We start from the raw sequence: 22,796 nt of genomic DNA, 5'->3' as shown, positions 1-22,796 counted from the left end.
TTTGCTAAAGCCACAAATTATAGATGTTCAATAACCTGTCCTACAACACTTTCATAATCCAATTAGGCTACTACACAGAGGAAAAGGTGTTAAATACTCCGTCCTTTCAAAATCAAAATGAACAAAAACAACGCATAACATGAGCCCTGCCTGATATTCCAGCTGCTCGCTACTATATCCTGCCTGTTATTAAGGAGCTGTCCAGAGTCCTGAACTCAAGGTAGTTCACTTTATGTAATGTCGTTCGTAAGAAATACTAAATGGACAGACTAACTCTGACATGCATGAAATGTAAAACATTTCCCTGCGATAGAGTCATCACAGTCCAGTCGACTGATTTAATTAAGCCTGGCGTATAAGCCAGTGGCTAAGTGGCAATTAAGAGTGGACAACTCCAGCAACAAACACAGCGCAGCACGTCAAACCACTAAAGCGTCGGCGGTTCACGTGAGTGATGGAGTACTTAAGGTGATCTTAGGACAAATTATACCTTTGGCAGTATTGTATGGAAGGTGCTTAGCTTCATTGGCTTGGGGATGGTCACACGGGAACGCAGTAAAAGCCCAGACACTCCACTGTTCCATTTAGTCAAGAGCAAGTATAGCTTCAACAACAACAACAGCAGCAGCAGCAGCAGCAGCAGTCAAGCAGGACCAGAAATAATTCTGCCGGTCCATCCAAAGATGATTAACACTGAGGACTAAGTATTTACTGAATGACATAACATTAAAAAAAATAAATATATGGTTCTTTAACAACTGGGAGAGCAATATTTAAGTATATACATAAAATATAAGAGTCCACCTAAATATGATAAAGGTAAGTGGTTAGTGTGAAGTGGTAACGAGACTCTGTTCATGTCAGTGTGTTTGTCTTTAGTTGTCAGTAACAACGTAGATTAAAAGCATCTCTTACAGCTAACCACATGCACACTTGTCTCTCTCTGTGTTACTCATCTTCACTTCAACCATGATGTAACAACTCCATCCCCGAGTGGCGAACACAGATGCTGCACTCTGCTCCTGTGAATCTGACTGTTTTTAAGATGTGACCTTTTACAACAAAGCCGCAATCTTGTTTAGCGCGGCTCAATGACTGATCGACAGAAAAGAAGGAACAGAAATATTGTTGATTACTATAATTATTTTCGACAATGAAGCGTTCATTTGGTGTTATATTATTTTAATAGGAATATCTCCGGAGTTTCGGCTATTGGTTTGATAATAAAACAACCAGAATAATAATTTTCTTTGTTGCCAGTGTGCTAAGTAAACAGTTGGTGCGCTCTGCCTCAGTGGCTCTCAGAGTTTTTTAGCTTCAGCAATCTTGTATTAGTGGGTATGAATCTGAGGAGCTTTAATCAAAAAGCATGACTTTTAGAGTTCAAGCAAACATCTGTTGACTGAAAAGGAATGGGCACACTTTTAAACGATTCATTAATCTTAAAGCAAACCTTTTCTTCAACCAAAGTGCCTCGGAGACGCCACGTTGTTCCACCACAGTGGTCTGACAAAGTCACAGCCAGATGCTGCAAAAAGCAATAAGGTCCTTCACAACTCCCCTGTGCTGCCCTTCCCTCCCTCCTTCCTTCCTTCCTCCTCCCTCGCTGGCTTTCTAATTTTATTGCAGAACTAGGTCCAATTGAATCCCAGGTATCATGCAGAGACAATAATATCTTAATTCTTAATTATGGTTCAAGCAGTATTCACATGTGAGATTTTTACATAATTTTAAATTGGATTTAGTCAGCCCGTCTGCCAGGAAACTCAGATCAGAAAAGTATCTTTTTTTCAAAATCTGTTGAAATGATGTCTGACACAGAAAGTAAGGCTCGCTTACTAACCTACCAGACCAGAGGAAAGAGTATTAGACAGAAATTATAATAATCATGTGAGGTATCTACATATTTCCGCATTTCTAGTGAGAAGGGAATTAATTACAGTGTAAGACATCACCACAAACCCTTTGCCAGCTGTGTTTCTTCACATCCTGTTTGACACACGGTCGCATCAAGACTGAAACCCACAAGAACCTCGACTATAAGGAGCAGCGCACCCCTCTCACGCAAATGCCACCAGACAACACGGAGGCGCGGATTGCACCATGAGTGCATTCAAGGCCGCAAGGTATGTCGTTATGTGATTCTGAAATTGGGCTAATGCTGCTTCAGAACTGGGCGGCAGCAACAAGTGGAGATAGTTTGTTCAGGAGTTCAGGTCTATTTTACTACAGGATGTAGTCTACTGTATCTGTGCGTGTATCGCAACACTACTAGACTTTGTTGTTGTCAATAATTCATCCACCCAGATGGACTGGTGCTCAGCTCAAAGTGAGTCTGCAGTAACTCTCTCTGCAGGACGCCCTTAATGACAGGAAGCTGCGTTTGATTACCAGAGAAAAAAAAAAGCCCAGGTTACCTTGCTGCTCGCCATCAACAGAGCATCTAAAGCCACTGGTACAATAACACCTTCCAGATGTGACCTGACACCAGATTCCACATCCTGACTGCAGTCTCACCAGAGGCTGGCACTTTGCAGTACAGACAATTTGTGCATCTATTCATGCAAAAATTGATCAAAAGAGTAAGTGAGCTAACTTTGTTTTACTGTTTTACTTTTTTACAACAGAGAGTGTATATCTAAGAGCCCTGAATATGTTTTCATTCATTTGAAATTCATATTAAGGCCTGTGCGCGCCAATGTAAGAACTGACTCACACAGGCAGTTCACAACACCCATATGGCGGGACATTCAAAATCGTCACGAAGCACTTCGTGCTAAGAATGAATATTAATAACAAGCAAATGCGTGTAACTGTGCCGCACACAGGAAATCGAGTCTCTCTTTACCAGGAACTGGGCAGCACTGGCACAACCACACACAAATGTTTCATAACAGTCTCCACAGTAACACGCCATAAAGTGTGACATTTCCTGGTAAACTGAAAATCCAGAAATACCAATCGAAACCGAGAGGAAGATGTCAGAATTGGCCAGACTCGCGCGGTGATGGTTGTGGCCGTTGTCCTTGTAACGAAAGGGTGGGGAGACACCAACAAAAAGAGACTCCTGCTATCGATCTATTCTCTCACCAAGGGCAGAGCGGGTGTCGGGTTTTCAGTGCATTGTCTGTGCATTCATTGTTGTGACTCTGCATCTCGTGCCAAGACTCGCGGTGATGCCTGAAATAAACTTCAAATTTGAGATGACAATTTCTAAGAATTGATCAAGGATTAACCCGGTTGCTTGAAAATAATTGATTGAGCAAATGATTGTCGCGCCAACAAACATTAGTTTGTTTCCACTGGCAACAAAACGGTATTTAAAGAAGGAGGTAATGTAAAATACCACATCCTCTGCTACAAAGTCGTCCGGCTAATCTCCACGGAGAATCAGTTTTAAACATGAAAAGACAGATTAAGAGTGATTAAAAGTAGCTCTCCGCATCATGTGTTTCGAAATCAGGAGTTTCACAACACTCACTAAATAAATCGAATCATGTTTCTCTAAATTAACTTCTTATACTGTCCTTTTTTTGTAGTTTGGTCACAAGATGTTACAAGAATGAACATTAATTTTCTCATTATTCCAAATGAGATTAAATGCAGTCTAGGGGAAAAATAAACCTGCTGACAAATTACCCGGCTGTGTGATTCTATTACGCTTTTATAGATAACACAATGCGAAACTTGCGAAACACATGCTTTCTGTTGTAAACTATTTGGGTTTTTAACACCCACACAGACGACAGAGTGACAAGACAAATGAGAGAGAAAGGTACGCAGTGATGGATGTCCCTCTTATATAAACCTAAAGCAAAATCATTTAAGTTTTCTTGGAGTGTTTGCCTGGATTCTCCTATGTGAGTGAGTGTGTGAGCAGGTGTGTGTGTATAAGCATGAGTGTGTGAGCATCATGTCCTGCAAATGCTGGCAAACTTCAGACGGGCATGCAGCCCGGTAGTTGAATCAGCACAATATTACTGAGCAGCTGCAGCAGCGCAGGAGGAGAGCGTGTTCTGTCCGCTAGCCAGCTGAGCGAGAGAGGGACTTACCCTGCAGTTTCTGCATCACATTAGCAATGTCCACGGACGATCGACCAAAGTGCCTCGGAGAAGCCATGTCGTCCCGCCGCAGTTGTGTGACCAGGGGAGTCACTGATGCTGAGAGCAAAAAAAAAAAGATCCTTCACAACTGTCCCGAGTGGGACATCCCCCCGTGCTGCGCTTCCCTCCCTCCTTCTCACTCTCTCCAGCTTTCTAATTTCACTGCAGGAACAGGTCCAATTGAATCTCAAGTTTCATGCAGGCACAAGCAGGTTTCCTGTCCAATAGGAGCACTTCTTCCATTCACCGCCTGCAAAAGAGAAGCACGTTATGAGAGTGTCAATGAAGGCCACACCCTTCTGTCAGGGTATTACTTTCCAACAAGAGTTTTACTGAAGTTAAATTACTTCATGGTTTTATTAAGGCTTTAAGTTTAAGGCTTAAATTTCTAACACTGTGAAGAAATCTACCAAACTACATTCACTGCAACCACCTGACCCTGTGTCCTAATATAAACACTTTTGTGGTGCTATTTTCGGTGCTTTTGACTCAGAAAGCCATCAACATCTTTGTGTTTTAACCTTTACTTTGTATTTTGTCGTGCAATTGTTACCCTGTAACAGGAGACTCCTGTGAAATAAAGTTTGATTTCATTGAGTTTCTCATGTTTTCCACATACAAATCATGTGAAGTCACAATAAGGATGGGTGTAAATTATCAAAAGGATGACCACCACACTGTTGAAGCAGAATCAGTGTTAATGCTACTGGACCAACTGGTCATAATCACAGGTAAAGTGGCCAAAGTCAGAGCATATGCAATGCTGCAGCCCTTGCGAGGTGCTCCTGATCTGCAGGGATCAGTACTAATCGTGGCTAAACTACTGTAGCTCAGATTGCAAAAAGAAGAAAAAGTTAATTCCGATAGAAAGATGCATGAAGCTGCACAACTGCAGACCAGCCAGTGTGCCCACGCTGGCCCACGTTCACTGCATTAATAACAACAAGACGCGTGTGCATCAGATCTGGAGCTCTGAGTCAATGGAAGAAAGTGGCCCGGTCTGATGAATCACATTTTCTTTTGCGTGTCACTTTTCTGGAGAACATTTGACACCAGGATGCGAGAAGCATCCCCCTTGCCGCCGTTGGCATGGAGATGTGCATGGGCCTGCAACAATGTTTAGGCAGTGATACATCTGAAAAGTACCATCCGCATAAATGGTGATGAGAATTCACATCAAGGGTTAGTTGCTTTAATGCTGTTGCTGATCTGTGCAACATTGACACTGACACAGTGGGGGGAAACACCGGTGTAAATAATAAATAATTAAATGAATTACATATATATATACAAGTGTTAATCGGTATGTTATCTGACAGCTCATTTTACTGTCTAAAAGATTATGGCTGAAGCATAGTGGAGATTCTAAAAAAAAATAGAGGAAGTCGCGAAAATATAAATATCGGCACGCAGCTACACACAGTTAACTAAGCAAACAGATAACAAACACATTGCACGCCATGAAACAAGACGACTGGTGAATAATTAAACAAAATTACGTTAAATTAAAGAGCGAAACCTGTCTTTTCTGACCAGGAACTGTCGTCACTCCGTGAAAGAATTTCAAAAGGGAAGTTAAAATTGACGACTTACAAAATTAGCTCAAAGAAGTGTCAACTAATACGCACCGACGTCCTCCTCCAACATGTTACATGTTAGCACGTTTTGAGATAGTAAGGGCCACAGGTGAAGTTATGTTACCATTTATCAAACTAGTTCCTATGTAGTATCAGAGCGGTGTTATGATGTCAGTGACGCCCGTTCAACCCGGTAGGAAGTTACTAGAAACCCCACGAGGAAACCGCTGCAGGTGGCATGGAGGTGCCCAGAATAAAAACATATAGAAATATAGAAATGAAATTCAGTAATTAAGTAAACCTCACGCTATGAATGAAAGCCAAATGTGCACGTTTCTTCTTACCGCTGAGAGAGCCGCACGGCATCGTAAACTTCAGAGAGGAAGTGTCCGTGTGTGTTGCCCGGTTGCCATTGGTAACGCCGAAAATGAAAGATGGTGGCGTGAAGTTTGAAACCACAAGAACAAGAAGGAGAGGCAGAGCGGCACGCCGCCGGCAGGAGGAGGTTCATCAAGCCAAGAGGAGGAGGAGGAGGAGGAGGAGGAGTGGTCGACTTCCTGCCAGTCCTCCTAATTTATTTAGGGGACAATCGGGTTCATTCTTTGGCTGAACACAGAGGAATCACATGCGTGTGTCTTTTGTCTCTGTGCTCCCTGCAGCCTCGTCGTGAGGTCGTGGTGACATTAGGGAAGTTTATATCAATAGTGAAACAGTCAAAATGAGTCATTTGCATTTGCATAATAAAGGCAAGCTGTCAATACACAGGGGATGTTATATTATTCTGTATTTCCTGGAGACCATGGCCAAGAGATGCCTTATCCCAACCCAACACAAGACCCAAGTGAACGTGTAAACAGATGTGCACAGATTCCACAGCAACATCAATTACCTCGTTTGTTTGTTTTTTGTTTTTTAAATTCTTTAAATTAATTGTATGGTGCACTCTTCTAACCTAATACTCCCTCTCACTGTTATGTTTTTTGTCGTTTAAAAGCTTAAGTTTCCACATCACACATTTGTTAACTGCAACATTGCAATAAATTGATTGACTCATTAATTGTGTCATCATGACTAGTAAAGAGTCTGAGCTCCAGTGCTCAGCACATTAGGTGCTCAAGAACTGCAGTTTCATTGCAAGTGCTTCAGCGCCATCTGCTGGACTTTCTTAGGAGCTGGGGTCACTCTTTTTTAACTCCTGCAACTACAGGAAATTGTGAGCACCTAAATGAAATTCCCACCTTGCAGCAGGAGTATAAAAACAAATGCTTATGTACACTTATATAAAAACAAAAAGGAAATGGGAATTGTGTTGGCTGTTGAGTTGCAGAGTTATCACCCTGAATGCCCTGAGGTCCGGAGTGAAGTGGGAACACGGCAACAATTGAAGGAAGTCCCCACAGACTCAGAGCTTGATACACTGCAGGCCCTGCACCAGATGATTACATTAGTTTCCTCATCCAGAAACTTAGAAATACAATTGAAACCTGTCCAAACGGGCCCCGTTTAATTTATTTAAGCTAAAATTCCCACCATGAACTTGTGCACATGCTACAATACGTTTTGAGATCATAAATGTTTCATAAGGGCCCGACAATGATGCACACAGGGCCTTTGTTAAAAAGTATTGATCCTAAGGAAATGATGCAAAAGGAAACAACCCTGTTTCCCAGTGTTATGTCCCACACAGATAAGCAATGCATTTGCTAATTTTAAAGCCAGAGAGGGAAGGAAGCATGACAGCAAAGTTTCCGCCGCAGCAAACACTGCAGGGGTAGAAAACTCAAAAGCCCGTCTTGGAAAAAGCTCAGTGCTCGGCCGTCTGCGGGAGTCCGTGTGGAATCTGACACCAGCGTATGGTGGAATAATGGCTCAAAATGAAACGCATCCCCTTTTGGAAATATTTAACTCGTTTAATCTCGGTAAGTGTACTTGTTCCTTGCTATTTCCCAGAAACTCGGCCTGTACAGTGAGAGCAGAGTGTTCTTCATTTGCTTCAACAAATAAAGTTTCACACAAAAATGCATTGTGAAATTAAATTAAGGCAAATATTTTCAGATCAAGGTCTAAGCATTGGGAAAATCCCCAAATAAGCTCAGGAAAAAAACACTCTAAATAAAGCTCTCCTTCAACTGCTCGTGTCAGTTAATTCATTTTTTTTTTTTAATTTCTTCTGTGGTATTTTATGATTTACCATAAAATCCTTCTGATTTCTTTTATGCTTCATCATGTGTCCTCTTAACATCAAATCGAAAAACATTTACCATTTGCTGCTGAGCAGCCAGGAAACTTCTTTATCCTTCTCGACGAGAATCGCACTCAGATAAGAAGAAGTTATTTTCGTTTTAATCATACGGTCAGATTATGCTTCAGCGCAGTGATACTGCATAGACGTGAGCCCACACAAAAGGTATGATGTAAGGTTTTATGTAACGCCGTGCTCAGTATAGCAGCTCCCAGCAATGATAAATCAATACAGAAAAATTTCCGTAAGCAAATCTGGCGCACACAAGATCTATTTTATTCTCCCGATGCAATTCTGCTACCGTGTTCCTTGTTTGCTCTTGTAAGATTTCATTTCTAAGTTTAAAACTGCCACCTGGGGAAATAATTTCTCTATATTTAGAAAAACACAACGCGTGCTGCCTCCCACTTCACTAAAAATGTTTCCAACCATTAGTTTCTCTCTATTTCCCCTCCTCTGAGCGTTGATCTTTCTGTTTCCAGGCGATATGATTCTTGCCTTCTGTTTGTCCATGCTTGTGGGCCTGCTGCTGGGCGCTTTGATCTACGTTCTGTTGACCTGGGCGTCCAGGCGCCGGGCTACAGCCAGGATCACCAGACGCACCAAAAAGAAGCCTTCGCAGACGCACGACCCCAATCAGATGGGCCTTTACCGGAGCACGTTTCTGAGCGTGTACAGGCAGCCGTCTCTCGAGCCCGTGGGCCCCCTGGGGAGCAAACCGGGCGCCGAGACGTCCACCTTTCGCCCGGTGCCCAAGAAGAGCAGGCCCAGCTTGGACATGGGGGAGGACACCCAAGTGCAAATGTCTGAGGACACAGGGGCTTCGTCCGATTCGACGTCCCTCGTGGGAAACAAGAGACATTCCTTCTGGCTGGGCGGCAACGGACTTAAAGGATTCCTGCCATCGCAGACTCCCCCACCCGCATACGACAGTGTCATCCACGCCTTTGAAGAGACCTGCACTTGAAACAATAGGCCGAGAGCAGAGGAGGAAATTCTGGGAATCGCAGCGGAACTTTCTAGATATGCACTGGCCTTTGACCCTTGAAGCACGAGGCCAAAAAACATCCTCACATGTAGTCTGTTAACAGCTGTAAGCCCAAAGAGAAATCGCTCTGTAGACGAGAGACACTTGGGAAGAAGTTTGAAACACAATAAGTCTGTCTGTCCCCGCCGTGAGACCAGAATGAGATCTCAAAAGGTGCAACAAAAGCATCAAATAGGGATTAAAGCAACAAATCTACAAATGCTGATCTAATTGAATCGGTTCTAAGGAAAATCGACTTCAACAGAAATGGATCCCATCAAATGCGATAGGTCCACACATGTGTCACATGCTAGGTTTAAAGAGACATCTATCTCTGCGTGTTGAGAGATCAAACCTTTCACTTTGGCTAAGATGCTTCTACAGACATGATGAGTTCACTTTACATTATGAAACAGGAATTTTCATTATTGATACATTTGCACATTATTTTCTTGATTAATCTCTAAGTTACACAACGTGACAAAATGCCCGCATTGACCTCTCGTTTGATGTTGTTGTTTTTGGGGTTTTTTTTTACATTACAGTCAAGTAAAATGGATTCAAGAGGCAAATGTATTCACTGAGGATGACTTACAGTGTGCATTTTTTTTCTTTTTTACATTTTACCCTGAAATGTGTCACTGAAAACATTTCTAACATTTGGATTATTGTTTAGTCAACTCACTGTGGCAAATCTAAAGCAGGATTATGACTCAGACTTGTAGTTTAACCTCTGTCTGAGAGTAGGCCTTGCTCTGAGTATGTGTGTGTGTATATATATATATATATATAGAAACGGTGTGCAAGATATTTATATTAACACAATAAAAGGAAATTGTGATATTGTGAAAGTGCTTGTTGTTTGATAAGTTACAGTTCGTCTATTTATGTAACACTCGTGTATTAATTAGAAATATAGTGAATTAATAACCTGACAGATAACAGAGGACATTTAGGTACCAGCACATCCATTTCCATCTAGTTCTTGTGTCAGATTGTCACTTCAACTTGCATTTGCAAAAGATAGGGTGCGTCGTGTGGGGTTGCCATTTTCAAAGAAGGACCCTTTTGACGCGCTGCATTGTCTCCACTCCTGGAGCCGGATCCCCCTTTGCAATCTAGCTGAGACAAGGCTGTTCATGCACACATTAGTGACACCTAGTACCCTTATTATCGGTGTTGTTGCTTTATGTATTTTATATGGGCTTTAAATCCGCGGTCTATTTTCCGTGATACCTGCCTCATGGCAACCCGCTTTAAAGCCACAACCCCGAAGTGCGCCAGCGGAAAAGTGCCTGGCAACACTACCGCACTGTGCGCCGACCACCTCTGGATTAATATCATCACAGGGGTGTAAGGTACGTACAAATTCCAGCATATTCTCCTTTTTTTTTGTCGTTTTGTCGTTGAAATCGATTTCGTACGAGGACTTGTTTATTTCCCAGCGCAGTTTATTCGCCTCGTCAACGTTTGCTCATTCAGACTACTGCATGCGGTCACATATGAGACGCCTCTGAATGTGAAAATCATTTTTATGTAATGTGTCATGTAGTGGGAGACCTTTATGAAGGAGAGCCTGTACTTCAATCTGATGCGTTGAATCCATAGGCTTCAAACTAAAGAGAATTATTGTTCAACAAACCGACTTTTTGTTCCCAATATCACAGGTTACCCTTATTATTAGCTGCATTGGAATATGTTTAAGGTCTCTTTTTTTATTTATTTATTTAATATATATATATTTGAGTTGACATCCTTGTCTGGCTGCTGTGCTGGCGAGGAAACGGTCAGTATCAGTACCCATGGAGACTGAGTGCCCTGCAGTGTTGCCGTTGCATAGAGACTGAGAAACACTGTGTATTTCAAGGTTGATGCACTGAATGACAAGGCTGCTATTTTAAGAAGAAAAAAAACCCTCTGCTGTTCTTTCTATCTCTTTATCTCACATGACATTACTTGTTGAATAGCTGCCTTTTACACACACACACGTATATATATATGTATATTCCTCTTTTTCTCCATTGCAACAGGACTGCACAACTCTCATCTCGCCGAGGAAGACATGGGATGGGCCACTGACATCAAACCACACCGTTGCACGGCGAACTCAGAAGTGCAGAGCTGCTGGATTTGAATCAATGTAGAGCTGGACACATCATCTGGCTGTATGATGCATTGTACTTCCCCGTAGATTGTACTGTAAGCAGCCAGGAGCAGAGCAGCCATTACCCTTCAGTGCATCATCTGGATGGAAACATGGACACCTTCAATGGAGGAATTTTGACTCAACATGTCCAGGAACTATGAGGTACTTTGAGCCTGAATGCGTCCAGGTTGTGAACTCCTTTTTGTAAAATATTAGAGGGTCTGGTAGCCGGTGGGGTCAGTTAAGGTAAAAATATTTTGTGCAGCCAGTGATTGTGGATGAGATCCCAAATTGTTTCGTTTGCTTCACTTTTAAATGAAAAGACTGAGTTATATTCAGCGAGACAATGTGTTTTAAACATAATTTAAAGTGCACATGAAGGGTTAAATTCTTGAAGTGTAGGTTTTCTTCTTTAAAATGTGCATGTCAGACATTTTTAATCCGTGCGAGTAGGCTGGGAATTAATCCACCCCATCTAAGATAAAACAGTGGCCTATTTTTTTTTTTTCTTTCTTAAAAAAAAGGAAAAAGTTAAATTTTTCACATAAGGTTTGTGTATTAAGGGGTGAAAATGTCAACCCGCAATTTGAAAATCCACTGTTTTTCATCTCCCCGTTTTTTGTGAATCCGGACAAATATAAGACAGACTGTGGTGATGATGTAATCCGCAGACAAATCCTGGAGCAGCTCCACAGACAGTGAATAATAGAACAACAGCGAGAACATGATGAGCGGCAGCCGTCGTGATTTTCTACTGGTGTCGGGGGCACATTTGGGTGATTCACTCGTCCTCGTGTAAAGTCTCAGATGCAACCTATTAGCATGAAATTTCTCAAACAAAGGCGAGCTGCGAGGGCGCCCGGTCTCCGCCGCTGATCCGAGGCCTGCGAGCCACTGAGTCTTCCTTTTCGGTGTGGGTTTTCTGTGGGTTGTTCACCTTTAGGCTGCACAGTTTTTAATTCTGAACACACCCTCCCTGCTCATAACTGGATCACATGAGTCATTCGTCTTCATAATCCCTGTTTAACAAGCGGTATAGGCAAAGATATATCTCTTCATTTTTATTTTTTTTGATAGAAGACGCTCATCGCAAATGTCCATCTGGTGGCCGTTTGCCCAGTTGTCACTGTCGGTATTTTAATTTATATCTTGTTCATTTTGGCTTATAAACTGATGTTGAAGGTTAATTCTTGAAAGCTGTGCTGAGGCCTTTCATCCCGTCAGAGTCTTCCTCGGGGTCAAAAGGGCTCTAGCAGAACAGAATATGCTCAACTTAGTTTCTTAAAGGGGCGGATAAAAGCCAAAATGATCTAGTTTCATTATAAAGTCGAGCGAGGATTTCACAACAGCTTCAACGCGTCTCTTCCTCTGTTTATTTATTTTTTTTTTTCCTCCTCCCCAGCCTGGTCACTCAGTAGGGATGTTGGCTGCCGTGGAACATGGTCCCATCCTCTGCAGCGACTCCAACATCCTCTGCCTCTCGTGGAAAGGCCGGGTCCCCAAGAGCGAGAAGGACAAGCCCGTGTGCCGGAGGCGGTACTACGAGGAGGGCTGGCTCGCCACGGGCAACGGGAGAGGAGTCGTTGGGGTGACGTTCACGTCGAGCCACTGCAGGAGGGACAGGAGCACGCCTCAGAGAATCAATTTTAACCTGCGAGGACACAACAGCGAGGTCTGGTCTCGGCTTTATTGGAAGAGTGTTGAATGCGTACAAAAATAGCAGTTTAACGTTTTCGGTCTGTTTTCACCATTTTAGGTTAAATTTATTTAACCTCCTGAGACCCAAGCATTTGGTTGGAAATACATATTAATTTCTTTGAGATAAGATTAAGGTTTTTAGGTAAGACCTAAAAAGTATAAAAAATAAACTACAATTTAAGTCCCCAATGTGAGCCAAAATATAAAACTGAATTATAAACAATGAAATCCCATTGTCCTCAAAGACTACATGTCATATCAAACTAGAAAAGTTAATAAGCATAAATAAATAGGTGTATTGACCCTTCGCTACCAGTACATGGCAAACAACAGTGTCTCCTTATGAGGACAACAGGACTAAGAGAAGCAGCAACAAACCTAAAACGTAATGTCCCCGTATGAGGACGCTGGGTCTCAGGAGTTTAAAGAAAACGACACGTATTGGCATTTAACTGGAACCCAGCCTTTAAAGAATCCTCCTCCCTGATCTGAACAGCATTGTTCGATGTCATTGATTATAAGACAAAATGAGATAAAGCTTTAATGATCTCTATGCGGAAACAGAACCGTTGCACCAGCAGAGCACTGTAGGTAAATCAGGAGGTTTAAAAAAAAAAAGCATTAAGCAAACACAGATAAGATACAAATAAAGCTGAAAATCATGTGTAAATGTAACTGTGATAATATATATATATAAATGTTAAGTGTTAAATGTGTGAGGAGAATGAGAAGTTTGGATGTGTAAATAGTTTTTTTTTTACAGTAACAGATCGTAACAGCTTCTGTAAAACTGAGAAAATAACAGCTTTCATGTTATAATCTCCTCTTTTTATTATTATTATTATCATTATTAGGACATTTCTGTTGAAAAGATTCAGTCTGGTCTGTTTCTGCTGACTCTCCTTCCAACTGCTCCGTTTTTAAAAACACTCTACCTAGAAAATGTTCTTTTTAGCCTAGTGCTCGTACTGGATATTAATCATGAATGTTCCTCCGTGCAGACAACCACCTGCGCTTGCAAAAAATAAATAAATAAATAAATGAAAAAGTGACTGTTTGGGGAATTTGCAGGTTGTCTTGGTGCGTTGGAATGAACCCTTTCAGAAGCTGGCCACGTGCGACATGGAAGGGGGGATTTTTGTGTGGATCCAGTACGAGGGGAGATGGTCTGTGGAGTTGGTGAATGACAGAGGAGCACAGGTTGGTAACTTTTATAGATTTTTAGCCAAAAAAAAAACAAAGGGAAATGTTGCAGTGATACGGAAGTCTTGCAATGTGCACAAATTGAGCAATGTCTTGTTACGTTCTTGTGTAAATATCTCGCTGATGAATCCCTCTTTGGTCCAGGTGAGCGACTTCACTTGGTCACACGATGGAACTCAAGCCCTCATCGCGTACAGGGATGGCTTCGTGTTAGTCGGCTCGGTCAGCGGCCAAAGACACTGGTCCTCTGAGATTAACCTGGAGAGTCAAATCACGTGTGGCATCTGGACACCTGATGATCAGCAGGTACTACCTGAATTTTTGTTCTATGATCTTGTTTTTTTGTCCTTTAACAAATCTTAATTATGGGCAATAGGAAAGTTTAAGTATGGAACAATTAAAAATAGTGGACTTGTCAGTGAAGGTTGTCTGTGAAGGTTTAATATGCAGTGACTCTTCAACCCTTAGGTCTTGTTTGGCACAGCGGACGGTCAGGTGATAGTGATGGACTGTCACGGGCGGATGCTCGCCCACGTTCTGCTGCACGAATCCGACGGGATTGTGAGCATGTCCTGGAACTGCCCCGACTTCCTGGTCGAGGACAGCACGGAGAGCGACACGGACTCCGACGACAATATTCTGCCGTTAGGTCCGACCCGATTTCTCCTCGTATACAGCGCTCGTGTAACATGTGCTGGCTGAAGAGAACTCACACAAGTCTGCTTTCTCCTCTTCAGTGCGGAGAGTCAAGCCGCTGTTGACGGTCACCTTCTTATCCGGAGATATCAGTCTGATGAACAACTACGATGACCTCTCTCCTGGTATTATCCGCTCAGGGCTGAAAGGTATGATGCTCGGAGAAAGAGGGTGAGCTCTTGTTTTCTGATGACTTCTGTCAACCAGATACGGCATTTTTTCCCCCCTCGCCCTGCAGACGTTGAGGCCCAGTGGTGCTCCCAGGGAGACCTCCTGGCTGTGGCCGGCATGGAGAGACACGGGCTGTCCGCTGACTCCGCCTGCGCGTCCATCATGAGGAACGCCCTTGTCAAGTTCTACAACGTTCAGGGCGAACATATCTACACTTTGGAGACACCGGCACAGGTCAGATCTTTTGCAAAATGAGGGCTAGAGGTCTGAAAAAAACACAGTAATGTAGAGGTAGAGAGATTAAAAGTTAATTTCATAAAATCTAGGCTGCGATTGGAAGTGTGCATGCACCTAAGCAGATACAAGGATTTTTAGTTTCAAAGCAAAAGCTTGGAACAACACATGCAGCTTAGCATTTTTTTGAGTATGGAGACATTTATAATACATTTCTTTGATTGTGAATGGTTTTTCAGAGGCCGATCACCACCATCTGCTGGGGTCACAGAGACTCTCGGCTGTTCCTTGCATGCGGGCCGGCGCTCTACGTGGTGCGCGTAGAGCACCGAGTGGCCAGCCTCCAGCTTCTGTGCAAGCAAGGCATCGCCAGCGCCCTGCGAGAGGAGAAAGACGTGGGGAAGCTGAACATGCCCTCCCTGCTCTGCTCTTATGTCACCACTGCTTTCATACCCACCATCAAGGTATTAAAGTTTAAGTTTGCCTCGGGTCCTGTTTGGCGCAGCGGGGAGATTCTGATCCCTGTTCGGTAGCACACTTTCTTACAGACTCTCTCGCGCTTCTCCCAAAAGCGTAAAACTGCTGACATGTTTTCATTCGAGTTTCCCAGCAATCCTACGGCTCTTTTCCTCTCTTTGTTCTAGCCCCCGATTCCTGACCCCAACAACATCCGTGATTTCGTGAGCTATCCCACAGCTGGGAATGAGAGGCTGCACTGCACCATGAAGCGAGCGGAGGACAGTCCAGAGGCGGGCGGACCCTGCTACACTCTCTACCTAGAATATTTAGGAGGACTGGTGCCCATTCTCAAGGGAAGGCGCATTAGTAAGCTTCGGCCTGAGTTTGTCATCATGGATCCAAAAACCGACGGAAAGGCAGGTGGGTTAGAGTCAACCCGAAGGTTGCATATACCATTTCTTAGGTACTGCACATGACGTCATGTGGATGAACAAGAATAACAACAGGAAAGTGTTAGGGGAGGCATGATTCACCTTTAGGAAATACCAGTTCAGACTCCGTGGTGGTGAACACATTTCTCTAATCTAACATGGCCGGATACAGGAACAGCATTGGTTAAGTTGGAGACAATTTACTTAAGTGTCAATATGTTTACTGCAGCTAAACACCTCCTTATTCTGTATTATTTTTCTTTCAGAGGAGGTGTGCGTGAATCCCATGATTTCATACACGGACAGCTGCAACTGCTCCGACTCCAGTGACATTGAGCTGAGCGATGAGTGGGTCGGGAAGAAGTCGCCAAAGTTATCCCGGGGAAACAGGTCACCTAAACATGGACACGTGCACATTTTTTTTTTTTTTTTATTTCCAGGGTTTATTTCGCCATTCAAGTTGACTTTATTGTTGTGTTGTTTTTAAAGGCTGAACACGGAGTCGAGAAAATCTCCCAAGCTTTCTCGCGCCAATCAGGAAGGCCAGCGGTCGCCACGGCTACCGACGAAGAAGCCTCCGGTTCGGTCGCCAAGTTTGACGCGCAGGGAGTTTTCTATGGATGGAATAACAGAGGTAATGAAATAATACAAACAAACAAAAACAATATAGCCGCATCATTTCTTTTGATTGCTTATTCATGTTGTCGCTTTCACAGCACAATTACCTTGCACAAGTCACGTCTAACATTTGGGGGACAAAGTTCAAAATTGTTGGACTTGCGACGTTCCTCCCTGCCAATCTCGGTGCAGGTAAATCCCCCAAAACCCACACATACACGTTGCTTTTTCTAACTGAACGGCTCCTATATTTCTTCCCCGTTAATTCTTCCGTCTACTACTCTTTCATTTCAGTCATCTATAAAACCAGTTTGCTTCACTTGCAACCGAGACAGATGACCATCTACCTTCCGGAGGTACGAAAGATTACACACGACTTCATGAGCCTGCCCGTGTTCAACCCTAACGTGTTCAGCGAGGATGAAGATGACCTACCAGGTGTGAAGGAAAGAAAAATGTTTTCAACCCTGAAAAGTACAAAAATATTGAGCTACATGTCTTTTCATTCTCATTTTACCAGAGTTCCGTTTTGTAAGAGTCACTCATGCACTTCTTCTCTCTCCTGTTCTCATAAAGTGATGGGGCCTTCTGGAGTGGCAGGAGACAATCCTCCCTGCACGGTTAACATTCCCATCGCGCCCATCCACAGTCCGGCTCAAGCCATGTCCCCAACTCAGAGTATTGGCCTGGTTCAGTCTCTCCTGGCCAATCAGAATATTCAGCTTGATGTCCTGACCAACCCGACAGCCACTGCCGCTGCAGCAGCTGCAGCAGCAGCAGCTTCTGTCCCCGTCACTGATCACAGCCAGGATGCTGTTGCAACCCCATACCCAGTGCCGACTAGATACTCAAACCCCGGCCAAGTGATCTTCAGTGGGTTAGAGATGGGTCCTCTTCTCCCTGGTACTTTGCCTCCCCCACCTCCACCTCACCACCTTCCCCCGCAGCCTCACCCGCAGCGGTCTCACTCGCAGCAAAGTCGGCAGCCGCCGCCTAAACAGTCGCAACAAATGCAGGCGCAGCAGCAGCAGCAGCAGAAGATGCACCACCATCAGCAGCAGCAGCAGCAGCACCATCATCAGTCCCAGTCACAGCAGCAGCAACAGTTGCAGCAGCAGCAGCAACAGCTGCAGCAGCAACACCAACAGTTGCAGCAGCAACATCAACAACTGCAGCAGCAGCAACAGCTGCAGCAGCAGCAGCATCAACAGCTTCAGCAGCAGCAACATCAACAGCTCACGCAGCAGCAACATCAGCAGCTACAGCAGCTGCACCACCAGCAGACGCTACACCAACAGCAGCAGCAGCAGCAGCAGCAGCAGCAACATCAACAGCAGCAGCAACACCAGGTCCAGCAACACCAACAAATGCAACAACCGCAGCAGCCAGTGACGAGCCAACAGTTCCAGCACCAACAGCAAATCCAACAGCAGCAGCAGCAGATGCAGCTGCAGCACGAGCAGATGCAGCAGCAGCAGCAGCAGATGCAGCAGCAGCAGCAGCAGATCCGGCAACAGATCCAGGAGATGAGGCAGCAGCAGCAGCAGCTCCAGCAGCAGCATCAGCAGATCCAGCAGCAGCATCAACAGATGCAGAGGCAGCACCAACAAATGCAGCAGCAGCTGAAGATGCAGATGCTGCCTCCACCTCCGTCAGGATATCCGACCATTTCGTTGCAACAGATTCATCTTCTCCCTCAGATCGCGCCCCCTCCCACTGAGCCCGACAGGGGGGACCATGGGCACACCCTGAAGCCAAGCCTGCCACGGACTTTACCGCCGTCCTTCAATGACACAGATGTGTCTGTGGAGATTCAGATGAGGAAGGTGAACCCTCCTCCTCCATACCCGGGGACTGTTGTATCTGCTGCGGCAGCTACGGCCGCCGCTCCTCCTCAAACCCTTGTCACAAACTGTGACAGCCCAAGTGTCCTGGCACCAGACGCCTGTCTGAAGAAGGACGAATTTCTGCTTCATCCCGTCACCTTACAGTACCCAACACCTCTGGGGTATGAAAGGATCACGACCTTCGACAGCAGTGGCAACGTGGAGGAGGTTTGCCGGCCACGCAGGCGCCTCATTCGCAACCAAAACGCATACGCTGTCCATGGCATCGGGGGCTCTGCCACGCTCAAAGTCACGTCGTCGGAAAATAAAAAGATTCAGCTCCCATACAGCTCGGCAACATTAAGTCGTCTGTCTGTTCCTCGATATTCTATACCAAGTGGAGACCCTCCACCTTACCCTGATCCGGCCAATCAAGTAACTGCTACGCTTCCTCCTCCCCAGAGAATTGACAGCAGTCTGATTCACGCCACTCTGCGTCGTGACCGCAGGGATGTGGGACTCAAAGTGCCACAGATGATGGAGAGCTCAAGGACCCTTCCCACCAAGGCGAAAATGAACAGCGCGATGGCGCTTTCCTACCAGCAGAGGGTGCCCACCGCATTGTACACATGCACACAGTGCAGCAGCAATAGCAGCAGCACCAGCGTCAGTGTGAGCGGAGGTGGGACGACGAGCAGCGGTATTGCAGGTGGGACGGTGGTGAGGCAGGACTTCCCACCAGGGAAGGGTGCACACCACAGCACCATTATAGTGCACTCTAAAAGTGCCTCCCCCCTGGCCTCCCAGTCGTCTTACAGTCTGCTGGGAGGTGTTGATAACAGTCGGGACAGGACGGTGTACGTTAACTCTGCCTTTACTGAAGACGAGACTTTAAACCAGCAGTGTCACCTTGAAAAATCTGTACGTCAGCTGACTCTCGGCGACGTCAGTTTGACGGTTAAACGCCCTCCGCCTTACCAGTGGGACGCCTCCACCACGGAGGAGTTCTGGCTCACCCCGGAACAAACAATGCTGGCTCCGCCTCCAGGACCTCATAAACCGCCGCCGCTCCTCATCAGTCAAGCCCAGCACTTGGACGTGACCCGGCTTCCTTTCGTCCTCACGACTAAACCTCCAACCAGTCCGAGTACGAGCACTCTCACTTTCCCATCAGGTTACCAGATATCCCTCTCGCCTTTTCCTCCTGGTGTGGGTCACAGCGGACCCCCACTTCAGACCTTACAGAACCCCCCACCTCAGTGTTCTCCAAACGAAGTGGTCGGCTCAGTCCCTTTTGCTCAGCAGGACCCTAGCTTGGTCTTACCACCAGGCTACCCTCCAAATTTGGCAAACCTGGCCTGCTGCCCTCTCCCTCCGCTGTATCCAGGAGCTAGCTCGTGCGCTGGACTCCAGCTACACCCCGTCAGCTTACACCCCTGGAACCCTTACCCCTGTCCACCACCCATGCAAGACCCTCCAGCGCCTCCCCTCCCTACGAAAACTCATCAGATTTTAGAGAAGCCAATACTCTCCCCACCTCCCCCAACTGCGCCGCCTCCGCCGCCTCCTCTCCCCCCTCCTCCGCCGCCTACCGAGCTGCCGCCATCCAAAAGTGCCACAGAAGATCTGGCGGAGTCTGCCAACAACTTTCCTGAGCCGTCGTCCCTGAACGAAAGCCCCGTTCCACAGGAGTCGGAGCGCTTCAACAAGAAGAGCCGCAAAAGGCTGGACAGCCGAGCCGAGGAGGCCAACATGACCACTGTCTCTGAGGGCAAGTCCAGAAAGGAAGGACGCGCCCTCTCTGATTTCAACACTCTCATTTCCAGCCCGAGGCTCGGTAGCAGAGAGAAGAAGAAGCCCAAAGGCCAGAGGGAGCAGCTCAATAAAACAAAGAAGATGAGCAGGACCACAAATGAGTTCCAGGATAGCTCGGAGAGTGAGCCGGAGCTGTTTATTAGCGGCGACGAGCTCATGAACCAGAACCAGAGTAGTAAGAAGAGCTGGAAGAACAAGCGAAGCCTGCGGATGGCGAGCGAGCTGGAGGAGATAAAGTGTCGCAAGGCAAACGAAAGAGAGGACCGCAGTTTAGGCAGCCAAGGATTCGTGTACGTCATGGCCAACAAGCAGCCGCTGTGGAACGAAGCCACCCAGGTCTACCAGCTGGACTTTGGAGGTCGGGTCACCCAGGAGTCGGCAAAGAATTTTCAGATAGAGCTGGATGGTAGACAGGTAATGATTTGTCTCTATGTTAGGAGTCCGTGAACTATTTTATCTGTCTCTTATAAACCCCAAACATTCATTAGTTGCAGCTCTTCTTTTCTTTTTCTTACAAGATTCTATTGAGCATAATTTGGGGTTTCTTAACAAAACAAACCAGAATTACTTTTCTTGTAGTTGGTGAGATGATCAGTCATTTTCTTCTTCTGTTTTATTTTTTTTCAGGTAATGCAGTTTGGGCGGATAGATGGGAACGCGTACATCTTGGATTTCCAGTATCCTTTCTCAGCAGTGCAGGCATTTGCTGTTGCCTTGGCCAACGTGACTCAGCGGCTGAAGTGAAAAAGTTATCAGGTGTTGCTGTGTTGCTAGTTCAGAAGAAGCCACAGTTGTCTTTCACTCAAGTCCGTGGGGCTACAAGGTTTTCTGGCACATGCGGATGATTTACAGTTTCTATTTTGAGGGTAAAGTAAGTTTAGGTCAGCGTTAATGGAAGCTATAGCAGTTAGTCCATGATTTCTCCTTCATATATTGAATGTAGTCAAGCTAATTTTATTATTATTATTATTATGATTATTATTATTAAAATATTATGTATTTGAGTAGAGAAAAGAAAATGTTATTGGATAAGTGAAGTTCAGGTTGCCATAAATTTAAAATTAAAATCAGCGTGGAGGTTTAGTGCCATCTGTAGTGCCAAAGACATCTTGTATTGCAAATCGACTTAATTTAAAATTTGTGCTGTTTAAAAAAAAAAACAAAATGTAACTATATTAAGATACAGAGGCATTCAAATTAGAAAATATATTTTCACTAAGCCATATTTTGTCTGATAAAAAAAAACACATTGCACTATTTTAATTGAGTTTTATTATAAATTATACATTTATATGAGAAACAAATTTGCTGTTTTATTTCCTGTTTTGTTTTGTTTTTTTTCCCATTCAAATCAGATAGATTTTTAGTTTTGTCCTTCTTCTACATTATGTTTAAATTGCTGAACATGCAATAGAGGAATATATCAATTCTGTATCTGCAACGCGAAGAGTTGAGTACAGTTTACCGTATTTTCTATCCATGTTACTTCTATGAAGTGGTGCAATGAACATAGGAAATCACATTCACTCAGTCACAACACTGCAAATCATTATATGAGCCATTAAAACATGTTTTCCGTTTGTATATTGTCATATTACAATTGTTTGTGGTCCATGTATACATAGTCGGTTTATCCTCCATCCCATTGTTATTTTCAAACTCCCCTCTTTTTGGTTGTAAATTTTCAATAGTGGTCAACAGTAGGTCTACGAGTGCCCAATACAGAAAGAAAGTCAGTGAGGGAAATAGCAGAAAAAAATAAATAGTATATATATATATGCTGATCTCATCCCTGAACTGAATAATTTTTTACAAGTAAAGATTAAGATCTTTACATCAATTTCACTCGGTAGGTTTTGTTTTCATTGGGTGTTTATGATGCTACTTGAAATCTGCATTTGAATGTGATGTACAGTAGTTTGCCTATTTGGATCAGTGCCGCTTTAGATAGATAGAGCTTGTGTGCAATAATGCTACCTACAGAACAGTACATAGAGCCGATGTTGTACTTGCAAAAGAAAATATAATGCTGCTTGCACTGTGTATTTAGTAAGTGACCTAACATCCTATTATACGCTTTGAAAAAATGTGCTAATACGTTGCTACTTTCAGTCAAATTTGTACCTCACCTTTGCTTTAACACGATGAGTTTTTTGATGTTGTAGAAAAAAACAAAACACATACAAGTTGTTAAGATTAACTGTTAGTAAATCTGGTGCTAATGTATAAAGACTGAAATGTGATCATGTCTGGACATTTGTCATTTGTTATTAGGAGATTATTTTAATGAGAAGGTATTTTGAGAGGAGGAATTTAGTGAAGAGATTTTATTGAAGAGTTTTTTTTTGTTCTTTTTTCCATTCAACACAGCTTCAGAGATTTCAGCGATGGTGTGTGTCAGTTATCAGCAACACTGTCTCATGAATAGTTTGCTGCCTGATTTGTTTTTCCTCTTTATTTTGTGAAAGAAACAAAATGATGTGACCGTAGGTTTACAGGGACCTATAGGCTGGCCAAAATGTAATAAAATGTATGGTTCCAAAATGTTTT

At 44.2% G+C, this 22,796-nt stretch overlaps 3 protein-coding genes across 4 annotated transcripts in view; 2 read left to right on the top strand and 1 right to left on the bottom strand.

Annotated features, from left to right (window-relative positions):
• Positions 1–6,134, bottom strand: part of syne1b (spectrin repeat containing, nuclear envelope 1b) — a 72,412-nt gene extending 66,278 nt beyond the window's left edge. Inside the window, exons 1-2 of the mRNA XM_047611833.1 lie at positions 6,025–6,134; positions 4,053–4,353 (exon numbers count right to left, since the gene is read on the bottom strand). Coding sequence (XP_047467789.1) covers positions 4,053–4,119 — 67 coding nt within the window. The 5' untranslated portion in view covers positions 4,120–4,353; positions 6,025–6,134. The remainder of the gene's footprint in view (positions 1–4,052; positions 4,354–6,024) is intronic.
• A 1,268-nt stretch (positions 6,135–7,402) lies between these two features.
• On the top strand, positions 7,403–9,800 carry myct1b (myc target 1b). The gene is made up of 2 exons (XM_047611272.1): positions 7,403–7,599; positions 8,405–9,800. The coding sequence occupies exons 1-2, from the start codon at positions 7,545–7,547 to the stop codon at positions 8,887–8,889; spliced, it is 540 nt and encodes a 179-aa protein (XP_047467228.1). The 5' UTR covers positions 7,403–7,544; the 3' UTR covers positions 8,890–9,800.
• A 173-nt stretch (positions 9,801–9,973) lies between these two features.
• On the top strand, positions 9,974–22,790 carry tulp4b (TUB like protein 4b). Of its 2 annotated transcripts, none has more exons than XM_047611270.1 (16): positions 9,974–10,307; positions 10,980–11,257; positions 12,498–12,767; positions 13,865–13,993; positions 14,141–14,302; positions 14,465–14,645; positions 14,734–14,841; positions 14,931–15,097; positions 15,337–15,561; positions 15,742–15,976; positions 16,254–16,377; positions 16,477–16,621; positions 16,704–16,797; positions 16,900–17,079; positions 17,182–20,660; positions 20,874–22,790. In XM_047611270.1, exons 2-16 carry the CDS (start codon positions 11,240–11,242, stop codon positions 20,988–20,990), a joined length of 5,634 nt encoding a protein of 1,877 aa, XP_047467226.1. In that variant the 5' UTR covers positions 9,974–10,307; positions 10,980–11,239; the 3' UTR covers positions 20,991–22,790. The 2 variants fall into 2 exon arrangements, with proteins under 2 accessions (XP_047467226.1, XP_047467227.1); XM_047611271.1 differs by having other exon boundaries at positions 9,975–10,307; positions 16,900–17,043.
• Positions 22,791–22,796: the final 6 nt, after the last annotated feature.

This window comes from Mugil cephalus, chromosome 17 (assembly GCF_022458985.1).
Source record: "Mugil cephalus isolate CIBA_MC_2020 chromosome 17, CIBA_Mcephalus_1.1, whole genome shotgun sequence".
NCBI lineage: Eukaryota > Metazoa > Chordata > Actinopteri > Mugiliformes > Mugilidae > Mugil > Mugil cephalus.
The sequence above is the reverse complement of the archived record's forward strand: the minus strand, read 5'-3'. Positions and strand labels throughout refer to the sequence as shown.